Genomic DNA, 27,740 nt, shown 5'->3' on the forward strand with positions numbered 1-27,740 from the left:
ACATGCTTTGTTGCAAAGATCATTTTACTCTTTTTGTCTTACAAATAAAATAAAAAACATTGTTTAATAAACATGTTTAAACATTTGAGTCAATTTTACTCAGAATGTGCTGCTTTAAATATAGTTCATCTACACTACTTAACTCAGTTATATTTGCACCTGAGGTAGCTTGATGGTAAGCCATTATCTTTATGGTGTATTTGATGTTAGTGTGGGATTGATCTTTTAGATACTGACTATACATAACTGCTTAAAAAAACTAAAGGGGGTTCTTGTTCCTGTAAATTAACTCCTGAAGAGTTCAGCATGAAGTACACACTGAAAAGCTGTACAGAGAATACTTTTTAAGTGAAACTTGCCAGTTAGACTAGACATTCATATCACTTTCATATTTTCAATATTTTGACCTTATTTTGCTTTTCCCTTCTCTTTAGATTACCCAGGTTATTAAAATGTCTGTGGGTCGCTGCAATAACAGTATCAAGCTTATGTTATACAGTATGTTGAAGATGTTGACATTAGTATTAGGGGTTAATAGATTACATACTTTTATTGATGCAAAGTAATTACAAAAGTCAAAGTCATTTAAATACTTTAAAATATAGTTACTTTTGGGATGATAATTTTAGTGAAACTGAATAATTGTACATCATACTTGTTACATTTTTTTAAACCAAAGAAAGTAATTACTGTACGTCAAGGAGTTGGGGCAATACAGTGGATTAGCCTTTATTCCTGAATTCAACTTTAAGAAATTCATCATAATCTGTGGATTATTTAAAGGTTACCTTCCCAAAACTACTGCATAGGTCACACTTTAAACTTGAAGCAAAGCGGCGCTACATTTGGATCGTTGCATCCATTTCGGTTTAAAGAGCAGTGCTCAGAACGATGTTAATCAAAGTCCAACAACATACAAAAGAGCCCATCAAAAATCGTCCATCATAAGGGGCCTCTTAAACGGCAGCATAAAGAGAAAGATAATGGGAAGACTTGGGAGGTGCCTGGAGGGAGAAGGCTTTGAAAATTGGGGTCAGCAGCATCTATTGGAGGAGCTCATCTGCCTACCCCATTCCCCTCCTCCAACAGCCCGTGTAAAGGCTTTCCTGCTCTGTTACAGTAAGACTGTACTTTCCAACATGTTCCCAGTTTACACAACTGCAACTTAACCCTCCACCCCTTCCCCCTCTGTCCTCCTGCCTCTCTCCATTGCCCTCTGTCTCCTGCAGAGGTGCTGACACATAAACCCCAGCAGGTGCGGGGCGAGCTGGGGAGACACAGCCTCTAATTGGTCCTTGGTGGAGTCACAGCTGTTGCCCCCAACCACGGCCTGGTATGAGCTGTAGCGCCTGCCCCTGAATCGACAGCTCACTATTGTTCTCCAGAGAGGCAAAGCTCAGCTCCAATCCATAATAACCACAACCCACTCAAACCATACAGTATGTGGTATTCAGTGTCAACTCATCAACAAATTCAAAATCACTTCCACGGTCTCATTCAGTCAAATTGAAAAAATCCCAAGCTTTCTTCCACCATTAATCCTCACTGTTCTTGTTAAGTATCTGATTTCATCTTAAACAAAGCTCTTAATAATGTTCCCTGGTTCTGTTTCCCTCTCTCTCAGGTTGTACCAAGGTCAAAGAGAAGGTAGAATTACAGCTGATCACACTGCGTCAAATAAGCTTCAACAGAGGGTAACAACAACCCCCGTATTGTTGGATCTACACCCTTCTCACACTTATAGTGTAAGTCCAAAACAGTAGACCAAACGGTGATTTGCATCTCAACCAACTCTTGTTGTCATTAAATTTAAAAAAATCAAACCAGCATCCTCAGCCTTAAACACTCTTAAGCTGGGAATGCTGACTGTCTTTTTGTCAGTTTAGAACAAGGAAAAAAACAATATGACACTTAAAGAACATCAAATCTTAATTCAGACTTCAAACAAGCTATAGAAATAGACCATAATTAAATTAGGTATTTCGTTGTATGTGGGAGGATGGGTACGATGGGCAATTATGGGGCATGATCAGTCTATCCACTGGAGTGTGGATCCTACAGACGTGCTCAGACAAACAGCTATTTAAATCTCCACAATAGACGGAGCTAAATCAGGCTTGTGTAAACGAGAAAGCTCCTCAATGAGGGGACCAAAAAATGACAGAAAGTCCCCCTACATTAAGCAAAGGAAGCAATTTAATTCCCAGACTTTAAATGCTTAAATACATCTTTGTGACTTGGCACTAAAAGTTATTTCTGTCGGAGGGGGCAGAAGTGGAATGGCTTACAACTATCCTGCAGTGAATATTAATCCTCATTCATGAATATTTCTATTATTGGAAAATCACTCTGGAACACTGAAGCCAAGAAAGACATACTTAAGTCATCATCACTCCCATTATCCGGTGAAGTGAAGCGAAAATGTAAATGAAGAGACAGGACATGTTAAGGGAAATAGGGTAGGACTACACCTTCTCCTCTCACTGTGTCACTCACTGGGTGGAGTCTACAATTACAAAGAGGTATCTGACAGTCTCACCTGACACCGAGATCCTCATGGAGGCCTCCAGGGGCCGGTTGTTATCCAGGGCCTGGCTCAGCTGGATCTCTCCTGTGCTTTGGTTCAGGAGGACTAAGTTCAGCTCATTTCCCACCTCAAAGCTGTAGTGGAGCTGATCCGAGATGTCGGGGTCGTGTGCGGGGATGCGTCCGATCACTCCAGTGGGGAAGCTGCTTGATTTGTCCGTCACATAGTTGTTGAAGATGATCTGGAAGTTTTTGAGCATAGGCACGTTGTCGTTCTTGTCAACAAGTTTGATGTGGATTGTGGCGCGGCTGACAAGAGGGGCGGAGGTGGCCTGGACCACAATAACATACTCAGATCTTGTCTCGTAGTCCAGGTCTATTAACGCAGTCAGTTCTCCAGAGAAGATGTCCAGCTGGAACACCTCCGGGATGTTTCCCTCCACTATCTGGTACATAATCTGTGCATTACTGCCTTCATCTGGATCTGTGGCTAATATGTGTGCAACCACAAGGCCTATGGGGCTGTTCTCCTCCACCATGATGTCAAACTCATCTTTCTCGAACACAGGGGGGTTGTCATTAACATCTAGGATTGTTACTTGGATGTTTACTGGTGTTTTCAGAGCAGGAACACCTTTATCTACAGCGAAAGCCTGCAGACTGTAAACAGGAACGTTTTCTCTGTCTAATCTGCGCAGTGTGCGAACAATGCCAGAGGTGGATTCAATTATGAAATCTCCATCGCCGTCCTCCCCGCCCTGGAAGGTGTAGAAGACGCGCCCGTTTAGTCCAGAGTCTCTATCAGTGGCAGAAACCTGGACCACGCTGGTGAACACCGGCACATCCTCCATGACCGAGCCGACATAGTGGTCTCTGAGGAAGCGGGGGGAGTTGTCGTTGACGTCATTCACCAGTATTTCCAGGTATGTGGTATCAGACTTCTGTGGGATGCCGTTATCCCGCGCAGTGATGGCTAGCGTATAGGAAACCTGGTCCTCATAGTCCAGCTCCATCTGTGTGGTGACAGCTCCTGTGTCGGGGTCGATGTCAAACTGAGGGATGCTGTCGTCCATAAAGTAGGTGATGCGTGCATTTTCACCTGTATCTTCGTCTGTGGCACTTATTACCACAACAGTGGTGCTGACAGGCCTGTCCTCGTTGATGTTGACGGTGTAATGTGAGCTCTGAAACACAGGCCGGTGTGTGTTGGCGTCAGTGACGTTAACAAACACTTTAGCGGTGTCAAGGCGTGTACCATCACTTGCAGTGACAGTGAGGGCGTACTGGCGTTCTAGTTTGTAGTCTAAAGGCAGTGCCAGAGTAATGAGTCCCCCTCCGCTCTGACTCGTGATGGAGAATCTGTTACGGGTGTTTCCGCTGGATATCTGATAGGTCACCACACTGTTGATGTCCTGGTCCACAGCTGACACTGTCACAACGCTGGTCCCCACGGCTGCATCCTCATTCAGTCTCATGTAATACGCCTTCTGAGTGAACTCTGGGTTGTTGTCGTTGACGTCTAGAATTGTCATGCTGATGCTGGCTGAGGAGGACATGACAGGGTAGCCGTGATCTCTGGCCTCCACTCCAAAGTTGTAAAAATCAACACTTTCCCTGTCCAGCTCGGCTGCCACTACAATCCATCCCGTGCTGTTGTTGATGCTGAAGGGGAAGTTTGGCGTGGTTTCAGTGAGGAGATACTCCAGCCTGGAGTTGTCACCAGAGTCTGCGTCCACGGCTTGGATGTGAATGATGGAGTAGCCCAATGGCACGTTCTCCAGCACGGTGGCCTGGAACGGGGTGCTGACAAAAATGGGAGCGTTGTCGTTAACATCCAGCACCTGCACCGTAACCAGGCCACTGATGTTGGAGAGCGGAGGGCGTCCTCCATCCTGAGCTCTGATTCTTATAGTGTATTCTTTGTTCGCCTCGTAATCCAGGTGGCTCACCAGGTCCATTTTACCTGTCTGAGCATCAATATAAAACTGTCCCCTGGTGTTCCCACTCATGATGCTGAAGTGAACGACAGCGTTGCTCCCTCTGTCCTGATCTGTGGCGGTGACCTGCAGGATCTCTTTGTTAGGGGCCATGTCCTCTGGCACCTGGACCACATAGCGTTTCTCACTGAACTGGGGAGCATTATCATTGTCATCCTCAACCACAATGTGAACAGTGGCTGTGGCGCTGCGGGGCCCGGGGTCCCGACCTTGGTCATTTGCCTCGACTAACAGCATATAGGCTTCCACCTGCTCTCTGTCTACCAGACCTTTGGTGCGGATTACACCAGACCTCGAATCAATCTCAAACACATCGTTGGACCCGTTACTGTTGATGATGCGGTACAGGATGTTACCATTAACAGGTGCGTCCCCATCTGTGGCCCTCACAGTTAACACCTCATAGCCTATTTCTAGATTCTCCCTGATGCTTTCCTTATAGTCTTGCTGCTCAAACACAGGGTCATGATCATTACTGTCACTGACTGTGATGGTGAGGGTGGCCATGGCTGTACGTCGGGGCGTGCCATGGTCGACTGCGGTCACACGGAACACATGGGTGTCTTTTGTCTCCCGGTCCAGCACCTCTACTGTGGACACGGCACCATTGGCCGGATCCACAGCAAAGAGATTGTTGGAGCGGCTATCAAAAAGAGCTTCTATAAAATACTCCAGCCTGCCTGCCTCCCCCTCATCCACATCCACTGCTTTCAAAACAACAACAGGCGTCCCAACTGGCTTATTCTCTGCCACAGACACTTGGTACATTGGAGGTTGAAACTGGGGGCTGCTGTTGATGCTTCTCCTCCTCCTGCTCACAATCCCTGAATCAGACTGTGCTGCCTTTTCTAACAGCTTCCCTAGGTGGCCCTGCCTAAAGGGGCCCTGACCCACACGCCAGTGGATGGAGATAGGGTTGACTTGAGCATTCAGTCTATTTCTTGTGAGTACATCACAGAGCAGGTCTAGCTCCAGGAGTGTGTCCTTCCTCCAGCACAGCGTGTCAGACACAAACAAGTCCCCCTCAGAGAAGTAAAAGTCCCGACTGTTGGTGACTTTGCAGCGGATCGGGGCTCCAGGTAGCAGCCCCCCCACTGCAAATAAAGCAGAGCCTGCTTGGTGACACTCTGAGCGGTGGTGGCTGTGGGTACTAAACAAACTGAGGACCTCCATGTCCCACTGAGCTTTTCTTATACGCTTGTTTGAACAGTTCCTACCGTGAACATGCACGTCATACTGGCTGGTGAGGAGGTGGTTGTAGCCGGAGTCCGTGCAGTCAGCCACAGTGATCACGGTGAAGGGGTTGGAGCGCAGCAAGGGGCACTTTATCGAGTCCGAAACAAACACTATGCCAGCCGCCGCGTCAGTCTCCAGAAACCGCTCTGTGAATTTGGGAGCGAGTACCTCATCCAAAGTACACCGGGCGCCCCGCTCCACGCCGGCCACCACCGTCCTTGGCCCCGCATCCTCACTGATGTGAACGGTGTAACAATGCACCAGCGAAACCAGTTTACACCACCAGAAAATCAACAACAAATCCCATTTAACGAAGTGCATCGCTCCTTAGTTTGTGTTCAGCCGGGGCTCCGATTGGGAATATCTGCAGCTCCTTATTCCTTTAAACTTTCCGCCTGTGAGTTTCCCTTTGTTGCAGAAGAGCCATGCTCTCAGTGGGCGCACTTCTTTCGGGTCACTCAGACTGATTTTAAGAGGTAAACCTGCAGTAACCTTGGCCGGAGCGACTCACTCACACACACGGCAACGACAACAGCAGCAGCGCCTCCGCTCAGTCCGCGCAACTCCGCTTGAATGGTGAAAATGGCTCCAGCTCCACTTGCGCCTCGAGGCTCCTCATTATCATAAACCTCTGTGTGTGTGTGTGTGTGTGTGTGTGTGTGTGTGTGTGTGTGTGTGTGTGTGTGTGTGTGTGTGTGTGTGTGTGTGTGTGTGTGTGTGTGTGTGTGTGTGTGTGTGTGTGTGTGTGTGTGTGTGTGAGTGAGAGAGAAATAGCTGTTAGGGGACTAAGGACTTGACAAAAACCCTTCCACTGGAGATAAATAACTTCCTAAAAGATTCATTAATTAACAGAAAACAACAGAAACTAGACTTCCATTAGAAAACCTATAGTTTACTTGAGAACATTGTATCTAATTATCTTGGGGATTGTTTTTTTTTGCCATGTTTGAATGCTTCAGCTTACAGGCAGTGTTATATTTACATTAGTTTGGTTTTATTTAGGTTTTTGATAGTCTAAGAGTACCTCACTTCAAAATTATTTCATCAGTGAAAAACATATAGGCTACATGTTCACCTTTATCCACCACTCACCACCACAAAAAGGTTTACTCATTAACAGGCAGACATTCCTCAAATTTTAGGTGTTGAAGCTGTTCTTTCACTGCAGGCCTGTTGATCAGCAATCTATCAAAAGAGGACCATTCAAATGTAGGCTAAAATCAAACCAATTTAATTCATTTGTTGTTGATGTGTTCGGTTTTCCTGTAGGTTTTATTTATTCATGACTTTGTCCATTTCATCCAGATCCTGATTCAAAAATGGATAATAAAAATAAAAGTATAATCTAAATAGAAATGTACACTGGTGGACCACAACAGTTATTTTAGCCATTACACTTTAGGAGGGCTCTCCCTCAGGATCTCTTAATTTATGAGAAAAGTACCAAATTACAACTATTAGGCTATACACATGGAATAAAACATTTAACTGCATTTGGACTGAGTACAGACCAGTGAAATCTTTGATAAAAACTGTAAAACTTGGAGCTCAGCTGATGTCCTGAACGTCACTGACACCTAGTGGACAATAGCAGTCACACAGTTTGAGAAGAGGTTTCTAAGGTCATTATTAGTGCTGCTCATTGCCTCACTACAATATTTCCATGATGCCATTTGCGTTTAAAGAAATGCAAATGCATGTTGTATTGAATGAATGAACGAGGCTCTTCTTCAACTCTATTAACAATAAATCCAGGCTATATTAGAGGGTCCTCTCACACAGTACTGGTCTTATTATGAAAAACAAACTGACAAAACTATTTAAACACAAGGTCCTATTAGTAACTGTTCTGGGGTCTGTCAGATAATATTCATTAGCAGATGGATTTTGCCTAATAACTATAATAATAATAATAATAATAATAATAATAGCTTGGATTTCTATAGCGCCTTTCAAGGGACTCAAGGACGCTTTACATGAAGGCAAAACCGGTAACACACAAACAGAACGAACAAAACTAAATAAATAAATGGATTTAGTGGTGGCAAAGTTGTCAAGGATAGATGTTGACTTTTTAATTTTTTATGACCACTTTAAGGACTTCATGATCATCTTGGATTAACTGAACTGACTGAATTGAGGTTCATTTCTGACCTTGAAAACATCTTTCAAAGAGGAAGAAAAATTAGCTGACATTTATTTATATATATATATATATATAAATACAGTACTGTGCAAAAGTTTTAGGCAGGTATGAAAAAATGCTGTAAACTAAGAATGCTTTCAAAAATGGAAGTGTTAATAGTTTATTTTCATCAATTAACAAAATGCAGTGAATGAACAGAAGTTAAATCTAAATCAAATCAATATTTGGTGTGACCACCCTTCAAGACAGCATCAATTCTTCTAGGTACACTTGCACAAAGAAGGAACTCGGCAGGTAGGTTGTTCCAAACATCTTGGAGAACTAACCACAGATCTTCTATGGATGTAGGCTTCATCAAATCCTTCTGTCTCTTCATGTTATCCCAGACAGACTCGATGATGCTGAGATCAGGGCTATCAGTTCCTATGTTTCCGTGCATAGTTGAGTAGCTTGGCCTTGTTTCTATGTCAGAGGTATGTCTTTTTGGCTGCAACTCTTCCACGAAGACCACTTCTGGCCAGACTTCACTGGACAGTAGATGGGTGTACCTGGGTCCCACTGGTTTCTGCCAGTTCTGAGCTGATGGCACTGCTGGACATCTTCCAATTTAGAAGGGAAATAAGCTTGATGTGTTTCTCATCTGCTGCAAGTTTCCTTGGCCGACCACTGCGTCTACGATCCTCAACGTTGCCCGTTTCTTTGTGCTTTTTCAAAAGAGGTTGAACAGCACTTCTTTTAACACCAGTCTGCTTTGAAATATTTGTCTGGGAGAGACCTTGCTGATGCAGTATAACTACCTATATACTATAATTGGTTGATCATACACCTGACTACAATCCTACAAAATCCCTGACTTTTTGCAAGTACCTATAAGAATTGATGCTGGTTTGAAGGCAAAGGGTAGTAACACCAAATATTGATTTGATTTTTTTTTTTTGTTCACTCACTTCTCATTTAGTAAATTGATAAAAATCATTTACATCATTTATATTTTTGAAAGCATTCTTAGTTTACAGCATTTTATCACACCTGCCTAAGACTTTTGCACAGTACTGTATATATATATATATATATATATATATATATATATATATATATATATATATATATAAAAATATATTGTTATATAATTTTATAATAAATATGTTAAATAAATTATAGTGACATGGGCGCCTGGGTAGCTCACTTGGTAGAGCGTGCGCCCAGATACAGAGGCTCAGTCCTCGACCCAAAGTAAAAGTACCTTGTAGAATGGTAAATTTCAAATTAATCTACATTATTGTAGTATAATATTAATGCATAAGTGTGTACTTTAACTTTGCAGCTGGTAAAGGTTAGGCAAATCTGAATTATATATCGTTAGCCTACTGCTGTTGTGCGGTTTAGCTTGAGCCATTATACCTGCTGAACATTGTTAGCGTTGTCGTTGTGAGCATGTTGCCATGCTAGTATTAGCATTTACCTCGTTACAGCCTCAAAGAGTAGCCAGCATGATTGTAGACTTTTGTTTAAACTCCATCAGTCTGAAAAATACACGACGCTGAAGTTGGCTTCCGATTCGGCGGTTAAGGGGAAATTTAAGGGAAACTTAAAGCTGAATTTCAGCAGGGAAACATAACTTACATTGCTGAGTGACTGATCCTCTGTTTTTTGAACCTCTTACTGTATTGAAAGCGTGTTAGTTATTAAGGTAAATTATATGTCTAAAACACACTTTTAGATTTGTGAAAGCTTTATTGTCTTTATGAGAACGCAATAAAGGGAGATTTCACAGGTTTTTTTTCTTCAAATGTAGACCACATATTAGACCAGATCCAGATCCAAAACCACTACACCTTTAGTTGTCAAATCTGGACTAAATTATCCCAGAGAGGCTAAATATTCTTACAAACACAGTTTCAGATTTGTGAGTCCAGATCCAAAACCACAATTTATAATTTAGTCCAGATTTGGAGTCTAGGTATAGTAGTTTTGGATCTGGACCTGGTCCAATGTGGTCTACATAAAAAACCCTGTGAAATCTCCCTTTATTGCATTTTCACAAATAGCACAAAGCTTTCACAAATCTGAAACTGTTTTTTTTAAGAATCTTTAGCCTCTCTGGGATAATTTAGTCCAGATTTGACAAGTCAAGGTGTAGTGGTTTTGGATCTGGACCTGGTCTAATGTGGTCTACATTTTTTTTTTTAACAATATATTTATTGTTTTGCACATAGAAAATATACAGTCACAGGGACAGTAACGTTATGAACACCCCTCCTCCCCCAACAGCATAAACATTCAAGGAAGAAAAAAAAAAAACACACACAACACAACAAAAAATTGGGAATGAAAATAAATAAAACAAAATCAATAGTGATCTTGTTTATTTTATAAGAGACATGCCAGCTTCCACAAGCGCCGCCATCCAAATTTAATCATTAATTACTGGTCACTTTCCAGGAACTGCATAAAGGTGTCCCATATCTCTGTGAACTTATTTAGTTTCCCTTTGGCAACATAAGTTAATTTCTCCAGTGCCAAGCATGACGCCATTTCTCATAACCACATTCCAGGTGTAGGGCCGTCCATACTTTTCCACCTCAATGCAATCGCTCTCCTAGCCTGAAGCAAGGATAGATCAATCATGGGTGCATTTTTGCGGCCCGGTGTAAAGTGATCAAGGTAAATACCTAATATACAGAGCTTTGCCTCAAGTAGCCCATGTAGGTTACATCTTTCCAAAATGACTGGATTTTTTGGCATTCCCACATGCAGTGCAGCAAAGTGCCAACACTATCACTTGTTGTAGCAATGTAGTTTTACAGGTGTCACATAAGTTCTGAATAGCCACTTGTATTGTATGAGTTTTAGTGCTGTGTTTATAGTCTTTGTTTGTGCCTTTAGACAAGCATTTCCCCACTAATTTTCTGTAATATTTATTTCTAAGTCGTCTCTCCATGCAGTGGGAATTGTCCTTAGAATTGGATCGTAACATACTATACAATACTGACAGCTGACCTCGAGCATCCTTATTACTTACAATAAACTTCTCTAAAGCTGACATGGGAGGTCTATCCATGGAGTGAGCCTGCGATTTTATGAAACTCCTTAACTGCAAGTATTTAAAGAAATGATTTCTAGGTAAGTCATATTTACAAACCAATTGATCAAAGGTCATTAGATTCCCATCTATGTATAGGTCAATTATTTTACATAAACCTCTGTTAGCCCATTGTTTAAATGTGGTCTACATTTGAAGAAAAAAAACAACTATGAAATCTACCTTTAATGCGTTCTCATAATTAGCCTACAATAAAGCTTTCACAAATCTAAAAGTGTGTTTTAGACATAATTAATAATAATTTACCTTAATGACGAATACGCTTTCAATACAGTAAGAGGTTAAAAAAAACGGAGGAGTAGTCACTCATAGTTATGTGTCCCTGCTAAATCGGATGCTGTGAATCGGAAGCTGACTTCAGTTTAAGTTTCCCCTTAACCGCCGAATCGGAAGCCAACTTCAGCGTAGTGAAAAATACAGTATCGTGTATTACACATTTAAAATAAACGTTAACGTTATAAAACATTTAAATGTACACACTAGATATAGTAGATATACATATACACTAGTAGAATACATTTTAGATAGCTTATTAATGTATGGTATTATATTACCTCTGCCAAGGAGGTTATGTTTTCGGCTCCTGTCTGTCTGTCAACAGGATTACGGAAAAACTACTGGCACGATTTTCATAAACTCAGTGGAAGTGAAAGTGCTGCAGCATGCCATAGGGCTAGGAGAAAATGCATTAACATTGCGAGATGGGGCATTCATGTGGTGTCGGAATAATCTGAAAAAGGAGTTCCCGACTGGGAAAATTCCCTGCATTAACATTGTCAGATAGGTCATGTCTTGGCGGGTCCGAGTGCCCTTTTGCTACATTATAGTGTTATAAGCAATGTATTAAATTATTATATTCTGCTTATAAATGCTTAATAAGGGGACTCTAAGTAAAGTATTACCCACCTGAATATCAGTGTTTGCAATGGTAATGTAGTTATTTTGTCAACTATCCTTGCAGTGCCTCACCTCAATAGGAAATGAAGAATAAAAGAATAAGAGCAGCTTTTCACTGTTTTTATTGTTGCTGGAGGCTCTAATACAATATGAATCATAAGCTTTACAAAATAAAACAAAACAAAAATACAACAAAAAGATTCCCCTCCAAAAATGGAAACAGTCAAAGGTTTCCACTGAGACACAAAGACAAACTGTGACCCCAACAAAGACATAGTAGGTGAGGAGAGAGAAAAGTTGAATAAGCTGAACAGAGGGGAGGCAAACTGTCATGTTATACAGGGTGTGTGTGTGTGTGTGTGTGTGTGTGTGTGTGTGTGTGTGTGCGTGCGTGTGGGTGTTTAAACAACGTGGGTGTAATCACCCAGTGATTATAACAGTCCATCCCCATGTTTGATAAGTCTACATTTCCACTCAGCTCCACACAGGCTTTACATGCATGAGGACAGAATGGAATAAAGTGTAAAAACCTAACAAACCGAAGGCCGCCCTGCTGTTCACACCGTTTATCCAGAAGAATGAGTTATATACCAACATTAATAATTTTATACAAATATATTGGGGGGTGGGGGGCGGGGGGTGTCATAAACAAAAGTAGGTGCTTGAAAAAAATTTGATGAACATAATAATGACAGCCCCATCGAGCCTACATCACCTACAGCACAGTCTGTGCCCATTTCCTCGACACAGAGGAAGAGCCGGGCCAAAATTGCTCGTTTTAAACTGACCGAAGATACATCAGCTGTGAGAACATCAGGGATTATTACTACGATGACCCTCACACTGTAAGATTATCATTAACCGTGGTAATACTATCATTATATTCATTACATTGGAGAGAAGATAGGGGTGAAGCGAGACAGAGGGAGCGCGAGCGAATGGCTTCATGGCAAATGAGATGCATGAAAACAAAACCAGACAGAAAAAAAATAATTAAAAGCTAAGCATTTTCTCCTTTTTTTTGTTATTCCACAAATAAACAAGAGTGCAGCACTGAAACAGGTGCGGAGGGAGAGACGTAAAGAAACAGAGAAAAGATGGAGATGAGGCGGAAAGAGTGAGAGAGACAGAAAACAGTAACAACTCTAGCTGTTTTGTTTGCGTTTGAGTGCCTCCATCAGGTCGACCTTCAGAGCCTCCTGCTTTGACTTGTCAGCCAGAGTCTGAACACTCCTGTGTGGGTGGGGGGACACAAAGAAAGAAGAGACAATCAGTGTGAAGATCAACATAAAACCGGGAAAGAGAGACTGGAAAAGGTTCTCAAGCCAGAAACAGTCTATAAGTTCAAGAGAAAAGCTGAGGAACTGAATATTTGTTAGACAGACATCACATTCCAATTCCTCTGTGGAAAGAAGATGGTCAAAAATATGTATGATCACATACTAAATGTATACACACTGCACACATTAATTTCAGGCAAATAAAAACCAACAGTTAGTTATTTGTTGTCATGCAGATGCATTATTCACTTTACCTGCCTACAGTGTCTTGTAGCAGGATTCACCATCCTTTACATTTTGCACTTTATTGAACTATGAAGTTTTTTTAGGATGCATAATTAAGTGAAATTAAAATCTTCACTATTTGCTTTAATCTATTTGAGTTACTAAATATATTACAGTTAAACAGAGGGATGAATACATAATCAGATTTTTCTATTACTTAAATATTAGCTTACAGTAAATTTGAAGATTAGCCATTTCTTAATTACATAAACATGATCCCAAGGAGATAGCCGGTTTGAACCTTGCCTGCTTCCTTCCTTTAAAGTACCATGAGACATCTGAGAGGGAGCTCCAGAGAGGAGCACCGTGGACAGAGCAGTGAGCAACATTTTCCTTTACATTTTTCTACTCACCAATATGCACTAATATACACACACACAAACACACTTCTCCATGCCAGGTTGTACCTCTGACCCTAGTCAATGAAGATCTGACGCTGGGTGAGGACCTGCGACAGCTCCTTTTGGAGCTGTCGGTACTTTTGGTTATCAGGCAAAGACTCAATAGATCTGGAGCACAGAGGAGAGACAGCAGGGGAGGAGAGGTGACAGGGGGGGGGATTTGGCAGGAAAAAGGAAAGAGTGAAAAGAATGGCAGCAGAAATGTAGGACGAAAGGCAATAAACAAAAACAGATCATAGGAGAGGTTGAGGAGAGGGATAGGAGAAGCAGGAGGTGATGTGAATACAGAAATAATGAACAGCAAAGATACCTTTTAATAAAATGTTGGATAGGAAATGACAGAAATTGACAAAAGATGTAAGAAATTATCTATTGAACAGTTCAACACAGAAGTAAACCAACTCTGCTCTCAGTGAGACTGGTATACTTAAAACAACAGTTTCTGCAGACCCTGCTGGCTGGAAGTGCTGTAAAAAGGAGAGAGGGTGATCCAAGTCATCCAAACAACTCATGTAGTATTACCTTAGGCCGTTGACGATGTCCTTGGTCTTCCCAAAGTAGATTTCATTCAGCGTGGAGCGAATCTTGTTCTCCATATCCTGGAACAAAAATCAAGACATTCTTAACTTTTAGTCAGCCCATTTTTTCCGGTGTCAACGACACCATTTGTAGACAATAACTCTATTGACTAGATATGGAGGGGGCTAAGTGTGCTGAAGATGATGCACAGTAACACTGGCTAGGCTATGTGACTGAAGCAAAGGACTTTTAGGTAGGCAGTCAAAAAAAAGTTAAACAAGCAGAATATTAGCCGCAACACTGACTTCGACAAGGCGGCCAATGTTGGCGATGTGGGGTGAGGACTCTCCAACTGTCTCATCTTTTTCCATCTGTGAAAAGATAAAAACAAAATCGGGTTCATGGATGACTACAGAAAGGCTGGACGTGTCAGCAGTGGTTTTCCATTTAGTTCAACACCATACCTGTCTTGTAAGGCTGCCGCCCAGGTTCATGGTACCGGAGCCGGTCTTGGTTGTCTGGAGCCACAGCATGACGGTGGAGGTGAGTTTGTAGTGAGCAGTACGACCGCTGGACTTCTCCTGCTCGCAGAACAGACGCAACAAGCAATGACAATACTGCAGACTAAATTTGGGAAGTTTTACACGGCATCGCTGTCTAAAGATTTATGATGGTGCCTCTCCTGCATGTCACTGATAGTAACAAACTACCTGCAAATTCCATGCACAGATTTTGTCTTTGCCTGTCCTGACTTACTCTAAGAAAACAAAAAGTGGGCAGGAGCAAATGTCAACCTATTTCATATGAGCCGATTCTCACCTGCACCTCCACCACATGGATGGAGTCCCAGCACCCTTTGATCTTCTTGGACCCATCCCCGGCCTTCTTGATGAGAATAACTCCAGCGAAGCCATGATCCAAGTCCCAGAGGTACACAGAGGACACGCCACCCTCAAAGTACCTGAAAAACACAGATATCAGAGGTCACAAGAGGGAAACGTTGACCGTTTATTAAAAACTCCCCATGAGATTACTTAACTGGTACTCACAGGTCTCTGTACTGGTCGAAGGCGTTATTGGCTTCAACCTCGAGTTTCCTCAGGCGAGCTGAAGGCATTGCACCATCTTCAATGGGAGGTTCATACTTATTACTCCACGGGGATCTGATGTATTTGAAAGGACATAAAAAACAAACATTAAAAGTGAGCTACAATGTTAGTTTCAGTCATTGTCTTTGGTCTCTTTCAATGACAGATCATAATGTAGTTGATGCTCCTTGTCCATGACTGAAGTGCAGTTTTAAACTCAACCTGTAGGAGTCGCCGTCTCGGTTGTAATCACAGAGCAGATAGTCTTTCCCCACCACCTTGTCCCGTGCAATCTTCAGGGGCTGGTCCACAGAGGAGAGGAGGTCCTCACACAGACTGGGCACCTGGATGCAAACACAGAGCTCAAAACATTAACACAATGTTTTCTTCAGCACAGACACTTCGATGTGCTCAGTTGCAGAAAGTTCTGCTAAATAACAAAGTTCAACTCCTCATTTTATTAAAAGTGTTCCGTTTGTCTGTGTAAGCAGGAGACATAACAACAAGCTATTTTGTCTATTCAGATGTCCTGTAAGAGATGCCAACTTATAAAAAGGACTGGAGAAACGGACTAGACAGCAAAAACAAAGAGTAGCCTTGTATTTGACTCTCATTTTGGTCAAAAATGAACTGAAAGTTATTGTCTTTTACATTCCAGCTTCACTTAATATCAGAGGTTACTGAGTGGAGCCTGAATAAAATATCAATGGGAAACATAATATCTAGAGGATAAGGTTGTACAAATGACTTCTCACAGACTGACATGGACTTCCCTCTCTATGTCCTCCTACATCATAGTATAGACACAAAGGAGGCCCTGTTTCCCTAAAAAAATCCCCCACACCCCTGAACACACACACACACACACACACACACACACACACACACACACACACACACACACACACACACACACACACACACACACACACACACACACACACACACACACAGAGACAGACAAAGGAGGGAGGGGGAGACAAATCCCAGTGGGAAGAGTGGGGAGAAAATGGAGACAAGAGAGATGTGGGAAACAGGAAAGAAAGAGGAGATTGCAGGTGATTCTGAGTCACCAGGAAGAGTTTGAGCAGAGATGGTGAAGCCAAAAGGTGCCTGGCAGTGGAGGTGATTGACAGCTGCAATAATAATCGCTAACAACCAGACACAGTGAAATGGGTGAGGAGAGTGTCGATGCCCAGGGGGAGGGAGGTTAAAGGTGAGGGAAGAGGAAGGTGAGCAGGTGGGGGTCTCGGTGGAAAGGAATGCATATGCCCACAAAACAAGGTGCCATGCAAACACTGGTAAAAGTGTGATTTGATTTGTGTCCAATTTAGCTTAATTTGTTGGAATCAGATGGCACTGCTATGTTAAAATCTACAGTACAGGTCTAACAATTTCAGAATAAGAAGGCTCCTTTTTAAACAGAAAACTGTAGGAAGGAAACAAATTATTAATTTACAGGCAGAAATTTAAAGTTATTCAAATGTTGCCCAGTTACGCAGATGACACAGCGTCAACTGCTGCAACTGTCGTAATTGCATAGTATAAAACAACAATCTGAGTTGTCTATCAACCGTTGCTTCTAGACTGCTGAGTTATCTATAAGACTGCATGACAGAGGGACTGACAATCAATTTTGGAATAAACTAAACAGAATTATATTCAAATTGCGTTTAAAGTCCTCCTCCACTCAAAATTGTTTTATTGATTCCCAAGGTGCTATCCGTTTTAAAAAGTGTATCACTCTTTAATTTGCTTAAACTACATGAAAATAGGGATTTCTCTGTGCTCAGTATAACAGACTTTGGGAGAAAAGACAGAATACATTGTTTAAGACCGAGCTGTAAAATAACCAGTGTTGGGGAGTAACGGAATACATGTACCGGCGTTACGTATTCAGAATACAAATTATGAGTAACTGTATGCCGTTAGTTACAATTTAAATAGTTGGTATTTAGAATACAATTACATTGTTGAAATCAATAGATTACATGACGATACTTCTCTGTTTTAGCTATTTGCGTGATCACTGATAGAGGTAAAGATGGAGCCGGAACCGGCACAACAGAGCCAGGGCAGGAATGCGTTTCTATCTTGGAAATTCAACCAGCATTTCACATTAAAGAAAGAGAAGGGAGAACGAAATATAACTGTGCACTGCAGTGCAACTTCTGCTTGCCAGCAACCAACTTCCTTTCAGCGTCCAAATTACTCCACCTCCAACCTGAAGAAGCATCTTAAAGCAAGTTATTTTTAGCCAAGGGTAGTCGTCTGCTGTAGTTTTACTGGTCACCTTGCTATTTTATAGTTGACGTGCGACTTTACATTCTCCTACATGCTGATTTACTAGCCCCAGAGCCGTTGAAAGACTAGCCCCGTTTGACGTTAGCTAACGTTAGCTAAAATTAGCTCATGGTAGCTTAGACTGCGGTTAGATTTTTGTAGTATGCAGTTCGGGACTACAAATACAAAAATCTATCTTTTGCTTGTTCAGGTACACATTCGGCCAGTTGGAACAGAAGAACACACCAGAATAGGCCTGTTTAGCAAGGTGTATGTGATGGCCGCATTCCTACTTATAAAATGCAATTCAATGTGGAAGTAATCCAAGTATTCAGAATACGTTACTCAGATTGAGTAACGGAATACGTTACAAATTACATTTTTGGCCATGTATTCTGTACTCTGTAATGGAATACGTTTTGAAAGTATCCTTCCCAACACTGAAAATAACCTATAATCTTGAAATGAAGTGAAATGTAATGAATACTGCAACGGAAATTTTGTTGTCTTTGTATGACACGAAAATAAAGAAATCGATCAATCAAAAAAAATAAGAAGACGTGTACGAGCAGGATTTTGTGATATCACAAATAGCTTGGAAGCCAATTGCGGTCCAATATCCAACCTACACAAGTATGATGTGGAAACTTGAAACCTCCAGTGCACATTGTGACTTTTCAGTAAAGTAGGAGACATCTTGGCCTTGATCCGACCTGGTTTTAAAATCGGATCTGAGGGATCGGATCACAAGTGGACAGCTATAGGTACGCGTGTTCCCAGTAGAATGTGTCTCCAAATGCGTCCTGAGTGACCACCTGTGATCGGATCTCACTTCCCCGCTCAATATGCAAATAAACACTACATCATTACCATTTGCATATAGGCTGGTTATGTGCGAGTGTGTTTATAAATGTCAGTTGTTACTTTCACATAAATCATACATTAGAAACATGTGTGGCCTAGACCACCTCCGAATTGTGTTTCAATGATCAGATCTCAATGCGTCCTGAGTCTTTAGAGCTATCCATTTGTGATCCGATCACTCAGATCGGATTTTACTACCAGGTGGAAACCAAGTACTTGTCTCCACCAGTTAATCCCTTAATTTGAACATTGCATATTTATTCTGGATTTTTCAATGAAGCTTTTTTTAATTATTAACAAGGTAATTGAACATTTTTGTGGAAAAACCATATCAGACAATTATTCAAAACGGAGTATTTTTAAATTTCTCAAAACATGTCTGGAGGGGTCAAAACACACACCCTGTGTGTGTTTTTACCTGTAAAGAAATCTGACAGGATAAAGCAAAGACAGTAACTCACCAGGTCAATGAGGTCACTGAGGTTCTTCTCGATCTGCTGAGGAGGCAGACGCCTCATCAGGTCCAGGGCACAGTCCAGCTGCTGGTCATTCTGAAAACAAAAAGACGACACTTTATACTGTATTATCAGATTATAGTTAAACACATACATACAAAAATAACTTAACTGAAAGCAAAGTTACAGTAACACTTTTAATTTGTGATGTTTCTCACTACAGCTGAAGTAGAAGGCCAACAGCTGTAATTATGTAAGACAACAATAGTAACCTTTTCATCATAATTGCAAAATGGATAAATATTTAAGTGGATTCTTTTTTTTTTTTTTTTTAAAGATTCTTTTTTGGGGCTTTTCCACCTTTAATGGATAGGACAGCTAGGTGAGAAAGGGGAGAGAGAGGGGGAAGACATGCAGGAAATTGTCACAGGTCGGACTCAACGAGTGTTTATATTCTGAAGCACCTAGTCTTATTCAGTACCAACAATACTTAAACAGTGCGCTGTCAAAAATGTCCATATGTACTCCATTGAACACTGGAGCCTGATACTGTGTTGCAAGCATTGACATGCAATGGCACAAGCATTTTAGTAAAGCTATCCTCACGGACGCCATTTTGAAAAAAGGTTTTGGTAGATTCTACCTCCGCTTTCGCAAGATACAGCTATTATACAGCTCAACAAGTATACACAGTCTAGGAAAACAAACTTTTGTACTCAACATAGTAAAACTTTGACTAACTCAGACTGCTGAAGCTTCACAATATCTTCACATAAACTTTGAAATATATTTTTACCCAGAATGAGGACTGTGCATTTTGCACCCCATCATTTACTTTGAAAGCGCATCAAGATGGGATCTCTTAATGGCCAGTATAAACAGGAGGAATGATTATAGAAAGCAAAGCTGCTTCAACGTTCACGCGGGTGCCTGATCATTATTTTAAGAGAAATAAGAACATTTGTGAACCTATCCTTAAAGAAAAGCCCTGCTATGCTAATAAAGAGGTTATGTAAAAAGCATAACTTTCAAAACTCACTAGATTTAAAGCAGGCTCTCTATTAGTGCACACTTTGTGGCTATTTTATGTAGGGAACTATATTGGATTAGTACTCATTATTGGTATGCTCTATATAAAAAAAAAAAGACTTCTCCAAGCTCCTTCACGTCTCCAAAGCAGCACACTGATAAAGGCCTGCTACATTCTGTATGAGGCTATGAAAGGAGTTGCTGTGCAGAAAATATTCCCACCTCTAAAAGCAAACTCTGCTTGCACTGTGAGACTACAGACAGCACTCATGATTTGTCATGTGAGAATTTGCAGAGCAAAAAATGAATTAATAATTGCCATTGGGATGCCAAATAGTCAAATGTTTGACCAAATTAAATAGCACAATGCAAAAAACTGTTGAGAGGGTAAAACTTTCAAACATGTGGTATGTCTGACCATATCCAAATAAGTGATGTCAGTGCAGATATTGTTCATCAGCTGTCAAATGATGCGCTTCATTTGGCTGTGACTGTGAGACCTGTGTCATGGAGCACAGGTGGCACATTAGGCAGCACATGACGTGGAATTGCTATCAGCTTATCGTCAAACAGAAGCAGGTTGTGTGGCAGAGAAGTATTTTCACTGAGGTGAACTACAAACAGGTAAATGTCAGTTGCCACACAACTATCATTCAGGCCAAACTTTAATGTTATAGATAGGTTTAATATGTTGGAAGTAGTGCTGTCAAACGATTAAAATATTTAAATCGCATTAATGTCACAGTTAACTCGCAATTAATCGCACATTTTTCTCTATTCTAAATGTCCCTTGATTTCTTTTTGTCCCATTATTTTTTCTCATTTTAATGCTCTTATCAACATGATACGATACTTTTAAAAACGGTGTCTGAACCGAGAGAGAGAGAGAGAGAGAGAGAGAGAGAGAGAGAGAGAGAGATATAAAAACGAGCACCTTGTTCAATTGTATTTGTCTGTTCAAAAATATAAAACAATAAAAAGTTGATCTAAAAAAAAAGGAGCACAAAACGGCGAAAACAACCACTGGATGGGAAAAGGGTATTTTACAATAACTTTGAATGCACCACGAGGCTGGCAAGGCTGAGTCTGTGTTTTTCAGACAACAGCAGCTACAGTCTGGTGTTAGAAGGCTCTACAGTGAAATACAGTCACACTTTACACCGTTTAGCTGTCAGCATTTTGTACCGTGTTTACTCCAGCTGCTAGCTAACAGTAGTTTAACGTTAGCTGCTGCTAAGTGTAGTGTTGACTAGCGTCCCGCGGGGCGATGTTTCAGTTCCCTCTAACGTCCGTTTTCGGAGCATCAGAGAGAAGCGTAGGCATTCAAGTGGCACCTAAATAAGGCACCGAAATCCCCGTTGCTATTCGGTCCGGTAGACCGAATTTTTCTTACGTTACTAGTTGTTGCAACAGCATGTGAAAAAAACTACAAAGTATGCTAGGTCGAAAAGAACGTTAATGTCGCAATAACATTTTTTTTACCATGTTAAAATGGGTTTGCGTTAACGCCGTTAAAAACGCATTTAACTGACAGTACTAGTTGGCAGTAAAGACAGTGAAGTACCTTTTTCATTTGGAATCAACGATGACAAGTTGATAAGTAAAAGATATGTTTACAAGACTCTTGAGCATGCTCTTGGAACAAGTGGTGTTTTGTTTTTAACCAGAAGCTGTCAGTATTGCAGTGACAAGATCCCTCACCGACTTCCCACCCAGTGGTCACTTGTGTTTTGAATTGCAAAAACAAGCTAAAAGATTCATAGCACATGTTCATAGAACTGAAGGTAGGTTTTGTAGATAGGTCAGAAATACTGTAAAGTGTGTCTGTTGTGTAACAAACAAACACTCAAAAGCTCACTATAATCACAGACTACAAAACCAATGACCCCCAAATAAATTTGAGTCTTCAATACAGCATGAGACTGTCTGTAGCCAATCCTTTTTTTGGTTACATGTTTGAGTTGTTTACGGAGGCTTGTTTGGTTATGTACTGAGAACCATCTGTCTATCATGTCTGCCATTGTTGTTTTGAATAAAGAGTTGTGCTTGTCACACATATCTTAATCTGGCTTCATTGCTGGGAAAGCCTGACATCCGCCACTTAATGTCTCTCCTTCTCCGCCATCTATTTTGCGAGGGCATCTTTGCTGCATCCGGGCCTTAGCACCACCCAGGCAGTTGTGATTGGTTTAAAGGCAAGGCAAGGCAGCTTTGTCAGCATGTCAGCAAGAGGGCAATTCAAAGTGCTTTACATAAAACATTAAAGCGCAGTTAGAAAACTATTAAAAGAACAAATTAAAACATTAAAGAGCAGGTAAAACTGATTAAAAACAAACAAACAAAAAAACACTTCTCCGACCACAGGTCCTTTAGGCTCCGGTTACTTGGTGTTTTCGTTACCCATTACAAGATTGCAGTAGTTCTACTTTTCACTACGATGTAGCCGTCGCTACAAAGCTTAGTTTAATCTCGGTAAACCTTGCTAAATCCGGGACAGTTTTTCTTGATAAGTTTACAGAAATATCTGACAAGTTCACAGACATTGTCTCTCTTATTGACCTAGTTCACAGACTAAATCTGACCAGTTCACAGACGTGGTCCTTGTATGGATAATCTATTGTCACACCCATGTTTTTTGAGAGGTAATATTTCAGAAATATGTCCGTTATCTGTATTTTCGAGGCTTTCGCATAGCTCTCATAGCCGGAGGAAATTTTTTCTCTTCCTCCTCTAAATCCTGTTTTTAATCTATGTCACACCCACGTTGGAGAGATTCTCAGAAATATGTCTGTTATGTGTTCAAAAATACCACTAGATAAAAGACAAGAATAAAATTGACAGTGCAGTATAAGAAATAAAAGAACTGAGAGATAAAATACATATAGAATGTCATACAGTGTCATCAATGCAACTTCAGTATAACAAATGAACAGTTATTTAAAGAAAGGCAACATCAAAAAGATAAGTCTTTAGCTTTGATTTAAAAGAACTGAGAGTTGCTGCGGACCTGCAATTTTCTGGGAATTTGTTCCAGATATGTGGAGCATAAAAACTGAACGCTGCTTCCTCGTTTAGTTCTGACTCTGGGGACAACAAGCAGACCTGTCCCAGGCGACCTGAGAGGTCTGGGTGGGGCATAGTGATGCAGCAGATCAGAAATGTATTTTGGCCCTAAACCGTTTAGTGATTTATAAACCAGCAAAAGTATTTTGAAATCAATTCTTTGAGGCACTGGAAGCCAGTGTAGAGACTTCAGTACTGGAGTGATGTGATCCACTTTCTTGGTCTTAGTGAGGACTCGAGCAGCAGCGTTCAGATTTTTTAGGGAGACCTGTAAAGACTCCGTTACAGTAGTCAAGTCTACTGAAGATAAAAGCATGGACAAGTTTTTCCAAATCCTGCTGAGCCATAAGTCCTTTAACCCTTGATATATATTTAAGGTGGTAATAAAATACAAACAAAAGAAGAAAAAAAAAGATGGTTAAAGAAATACAAACAAGCCAGAGCATTTTTCCCCTACCCCAAAATAGGTAAGCGGTGCAGCCAGACAATGCTCCAGCACTGACAGCGCTGTAGAGATAGGTCTGGCAATGAGAGACTACACACACCTAAACCATGCCCGTATCTGCCAATAGCTCCTAACTGGATGTTGCTTGGTCAGAGCCACGGTGGCTCGGACACAAATGCATTACTTGAAGCCTGACAAGATGGAGTTCCGCGTAATCTTGTGAGAATCCAGCTGCTGTGAAGGGTACGCAGGTAAATGGCTATGCCACAAGGGTAAGCAGGTAACTGGGTATGCCACAATCATTTTCATCTGAGCAAACAACGCTATCAAAGTCACTTCTATGGTACCTGAATTTAAGTTAATGTCAGTGTTGTAAAACTGATTTTACCATCCTAGACCAACTTAAATTCTGAGTGATCACTTTCAACATATCATTACAAACGTTACTATTGGTATGAAGGCCCAGAGATAAATCCTGACATGATAAGTGCACTAATGTCCATAACAAACAAACAGAAATGGGGCTATGAAGAATAAAGAAATAGGACGAACAATGTGCCTACTCATCCAAAACCAATGGGAAAAAGGGATGCATCAGAAATAAGTTTGAATCAATCAAAATCACCAACATCACAATAGCAAATAGTTTTTAGCAATGTGTTTGTTATACCCATTTCATTCACTTCCCTTGTAGAGGTCAACAAAACCCTTCACCTTGACTTATCTATGAAGGGACTCCTCTTAAGTGCATAAACCTAAGACTATACTCATACAGTTGCTAGCTGGTCATAGGACAATGACATGTTATAAAGTAGAGAACCCTCTTTCTATAAACATTTTTTCCTTAAGGGTGACCCTGAACATAACAGAAGTTTCTAGGCAGTGTCTCTCGTGCCATTTCCTTTCCTTAGAGTTGCTTTTTGCCTGTCTTAAAATCTCTCTCAGCTGATGAATCAGTCTGCACCGTCAGACACCTGCACTCCTTGACACTGTGTTTACCAGTGCTCCTATCTCCATGTAAACACTAGCTCAGATCAACAACCCCTGGGGTTAGGGGAGAGCGGTGAGGCTCAGCCAGCAGGATAGATGAGGTGAGGCTGAGGAGAGTGGGCGACTACAGAGAAAAACCAGCTGCTCCATTATGCCGCAATAGTTTAAAGTGGACATATTATGCTTTTACGTATTTTCTGTCATATTTACAATGGTATGTCGGATTTTCATGTTAAACGTGGCCAAAACTTAAAATAATGAGGTAAACGTATTTTAGAGAAATCCCCGTGAGCTAAAACGTTCAGATGTCCAACTGTTCTGAGCGCTCCAGTTTCAACAGTTTTTTCTAAACTCGGCCAAGTGTTAAGCAACTCTAAGCCAGCCTTCCATGATTGGTCATCTGGTCCAGGTAGGCAGGACTGGAGTGTTTTGTTTTTAAGCTACTGCGTTGTTAACATTATCGCATGTAGCTACATGCTAACGGCAGTAAAAGATGTCATCTTGGCTGCCACGGTCTCCCCAATTCGGGTCACATTACCGGTTATGTAGTATTTGGTTTAAAAGCCTTTATCTGCGATTTTTGACTGTAAAGTGCTGCTATAATGTTATTCTATTAGTGTCCACTGCTAACTGTAGTAGCTACATGCTAACGGCAGTAAAAGATGTCATCTTGGCTGATAATTTGTTAAATTCTCCCCAATTTCGGCTTGCATGTCTGCTGAAACATGTCCGATTGGGTAGTATTTGGTTCAGAAGCCTTTATCTGTGATTTTTGATGGTAGAAAGTGCTGCGCTATACTCTGTTGCAGTGGCTTCAGCTTCAACTAGTGAAACAGTGGAGTCTGCGGCGGAGCGCAGCGCAGCTTCCAGGAAACAGGCGGGACAATCAGAGAAGACTGGGCTTTTTCGGGGGGTGGGCATAAAGAGACAGGCTCTCCTACAGAGGGTAAATGCAGCTGCAGCAGCCATGGACAGTATGAGAAAAATAAAGTGTTTTTTTTTTTTACATTAAAAGCATGTAAACATGTTCTAGTACAAACACAAAATACAAGTATTATCCTGAAAATGCTATACAATAGTTGCCCTTTAAGTACATATTAGTTTTTGTCAAGTATCATTACATGACTAGTTACAGAGGTGTTACTGCAATATAAGCTGAAGAGATGAAAAAAAATATTCTAAAATAACCAATAATGGAACAATAATTGCAGGTATGATTTGTAGGAGTTGTCAGACATTAAAAATTCCCAGATTAAATATTGGCAAAATCAAGATTAAACTTGCAATGCAGTGAAAACTTAACAGAGGTGGTGGACAGCTTGTCATGGTTAGGAATAGGAGGAGCAAGCAGTCTTATTTTAGCTACAGGCAACCAGGCGCTTGACTATATTAGCCTGTGTGTGCGCGCGCGCGCGTGTGTGTGTGTGTGTGTGTGTGTGTGTGTGTGTGTACGGTATATTAGGACTCCTCACTCATACTACGAACTTGTGTCAAACCCAAAACATCCTGTGCTAACTTTATGCATACGGGGCATCTAGCTTTGCTAGCAGCTAGCTAACTAGCTGGAAGAAACAGCTGCAAGCTATTTCATTCGTATCCGGTACGCATAAGTTTTGCAAACAGTGCAAGTTAGATATGCATCGATGATTTATACACTAGAATCCCCCCCCCTCCTCCTCCTACTGCTGCTGCTGCTGCTGCTGCTCTCAGGTTACCACCCTGCACCTACAACTAGCTTTAGCCTAGGCTAAATAGCCGTTAGCGCTTGCTTAGCAGTAGCCAGCAGCCCCACCAAAACTCTCTCACCCCGTCCCTATCTCTCCAAGCTCTACCGCGGCCCTTACCATGTCTGCGGCGGCCTCAGCGGGGCAGGGGAGCACGATTTCACCAGCACAACTTAGCTTTACTATGGTTTAACAAATCGTTCCGCTCGTCTCTTGTTGTTTTGTTGTTTTTTAGTCCCCCGCGGAAGATGTTTTGTTCGCCTCTCCCTCACTGAACCCAGCCCTGTCAGCGAAATTCACTTCCTCAACCGGGCTACAGGAAGGAGGCTGCTGCAGTCAGAAAACAGTCCCGGTTGCATGTCCGGGTCACACGGGGCTTTTCTCTGCAGCAGCCAATAGCGAAGGAGCAAGAAAGGCATTGCCAAGTATGGAAAGAGAGGAGTGGTGCAGACGCAGTAAATATGCACTCAGAGAGGCCAGTAGATAGACAAATACACTGATTGAGAAAAAAAATAAAAATCCTTCCTTTGAAAACGATGACTGGAAACTGCTATAAATGTGATGTTTACGATGTATTTTCTGCTCTTTTCATTAACATTTTTTAAATGCCAGAAATTATGCAAATCAAAATAATAATGTATTTATATTATATGATATATTATATTTGTCCAGTTTAATGGATTCCAATATTTCCTTACTGCAATATGCATGAATGATGCAAGTATACAAGCAGGTGTAATGATTGTATAAACACGGTTCATACGCATTTTAAACAATACTTTTCCATGACTTTTCCATGACTTTTTGGCAAATTTCCATGACTATGTATTCCTGAAAAAGTCAGTCGACATTATACAATAATGAATTACAATGTATATGGTTCATAGTGGGATTCGTAATATCGCGCCCCGAATAGAACGTTGAGGTTAAGACGACGTGAAATACATTTATTAATCACATATTATTATGCTGTGTTCCAAAACGTTCTGAGTCTTTTTATGTTTCCAAAACCTTTCCAGGCCTGGAATTTGCATTTTTTAAATTCCATAACTTTTCCAGGTTTTTTCAAAACGTATGAACCCTGTATACATGTTTATACAATACATAAATGTGTTGTTGATCATTAATGGGGTTTTGTGGTGGCTGGTGGTTCATTAATGCTATTTTTGATATTAAAACTGACATTGGACGGTAGAATGCATGACTTTTATGATTTCTCAGAGCTCAAAATGACTACCGGAAGTAAGATTTGAATGTTCAACAGTTGTAGTTATGCATCACATATGAGTGAAAAAAACATATTGACCATAAAGGTAAGGTAATTTCTCCCCACTTCCAGTATTCTGGATTCATGTTTTTACTGTGACTATCTACCATTTCTCATTGGTTAACTATTGTGAGGTGTCATA

General features: G+C 41.1%; 2 protein-coding genes across 5 annotated transcripts in view; both read right to left on the reverse strand.

The window, feature by feature from the left end:
- The window catches only part of celsr2 (cadherin, EGF LAG seven-pass G-type receptor 2), a 69,422-nt gene extending 62,898 nt beyond the window's left edge, over nt 1-6,524 (reverse strand). For all 4 annotated transcript variants that reach the window (XM_078248523.1, XM_078248522.1, XM_078248521.1 and 1 more), the window contains exon 1: nt 2,540-6,524. In XM_078248523.1, the coding sequence (XP_078104649.1) occupies nt 2,540-6,080 (3,541 nt within the window). In that variant the 5' untranslated portion in view covers nt 6,081-6,524. The remainder of the gene's footprint in view (nt 1-2,539) is intronic.
- Nucleotides 6,525-12,456: 5,932 nt separating this feature from the next.
- capzb (capping actin protein of muscle Z-line subunit beta) lies at nt 12,457-26,653 on the reverse strand. The gene is made up of 9 exons (XM_078248526.1): nt 26,452-26,653; nt 19,087-19,176; nt 15,701-15,822; nt 15,440-15,553; nt 15,210-15,351; nt 14,855-14,971; nt 14,696-14,761; nt 14,394-14,470; nt 12,457-13,138 (listed from the first exon to the last, which is right to left on the reverse strand). The coding sequence occupies exons 1-9, from the start codon at nt 26,452-26,454 to the stop codon at nt 13,051-13,053; spliced, it is 819 nt and encodes a 272-aa protein (XP_078104652.1). The 5' UTR covers nt 26,455-26,653; the 3' UTR covers nt 12,457-13,050.
- Nucleotides 26,654-27,740: the final 1,087 nt, after the last annotated feature.

Source organism: Sander vitreus, chromosome 4 (genome assembly GCF_031162955.1).
Source record: "Sander vitreus isolate 19-12246 chromosome 4, sanVit1, whole genome shotgun sequence".
In the NCBI taxonomy this organism is placed as follows: Eukaryota; Metazoa; Chordata; class Actinopteri; order Perciformes; family Percidae; genus Sander; species Sander vitreus.

Excerpts from the sequence above, each read along its gene's own strand:
- capzb (XM_078248526.1), bottom strand. Across the intron at positions 14,762-14,854 it reads GCGGCAGCCTTACAAGACAG|ATGGAAAAAGATGAGACAGT; the intron begins GTATGGTGTTGA and ends ATCTTTTCACAG. Across the intron at positions 13,139-14,393 it reads GACATCGTCAACGGCCTAAG|GAGTGTTCAGACTCTGGCTG; the intron begins GTAATACTACAT and ends CCACCCACACAG.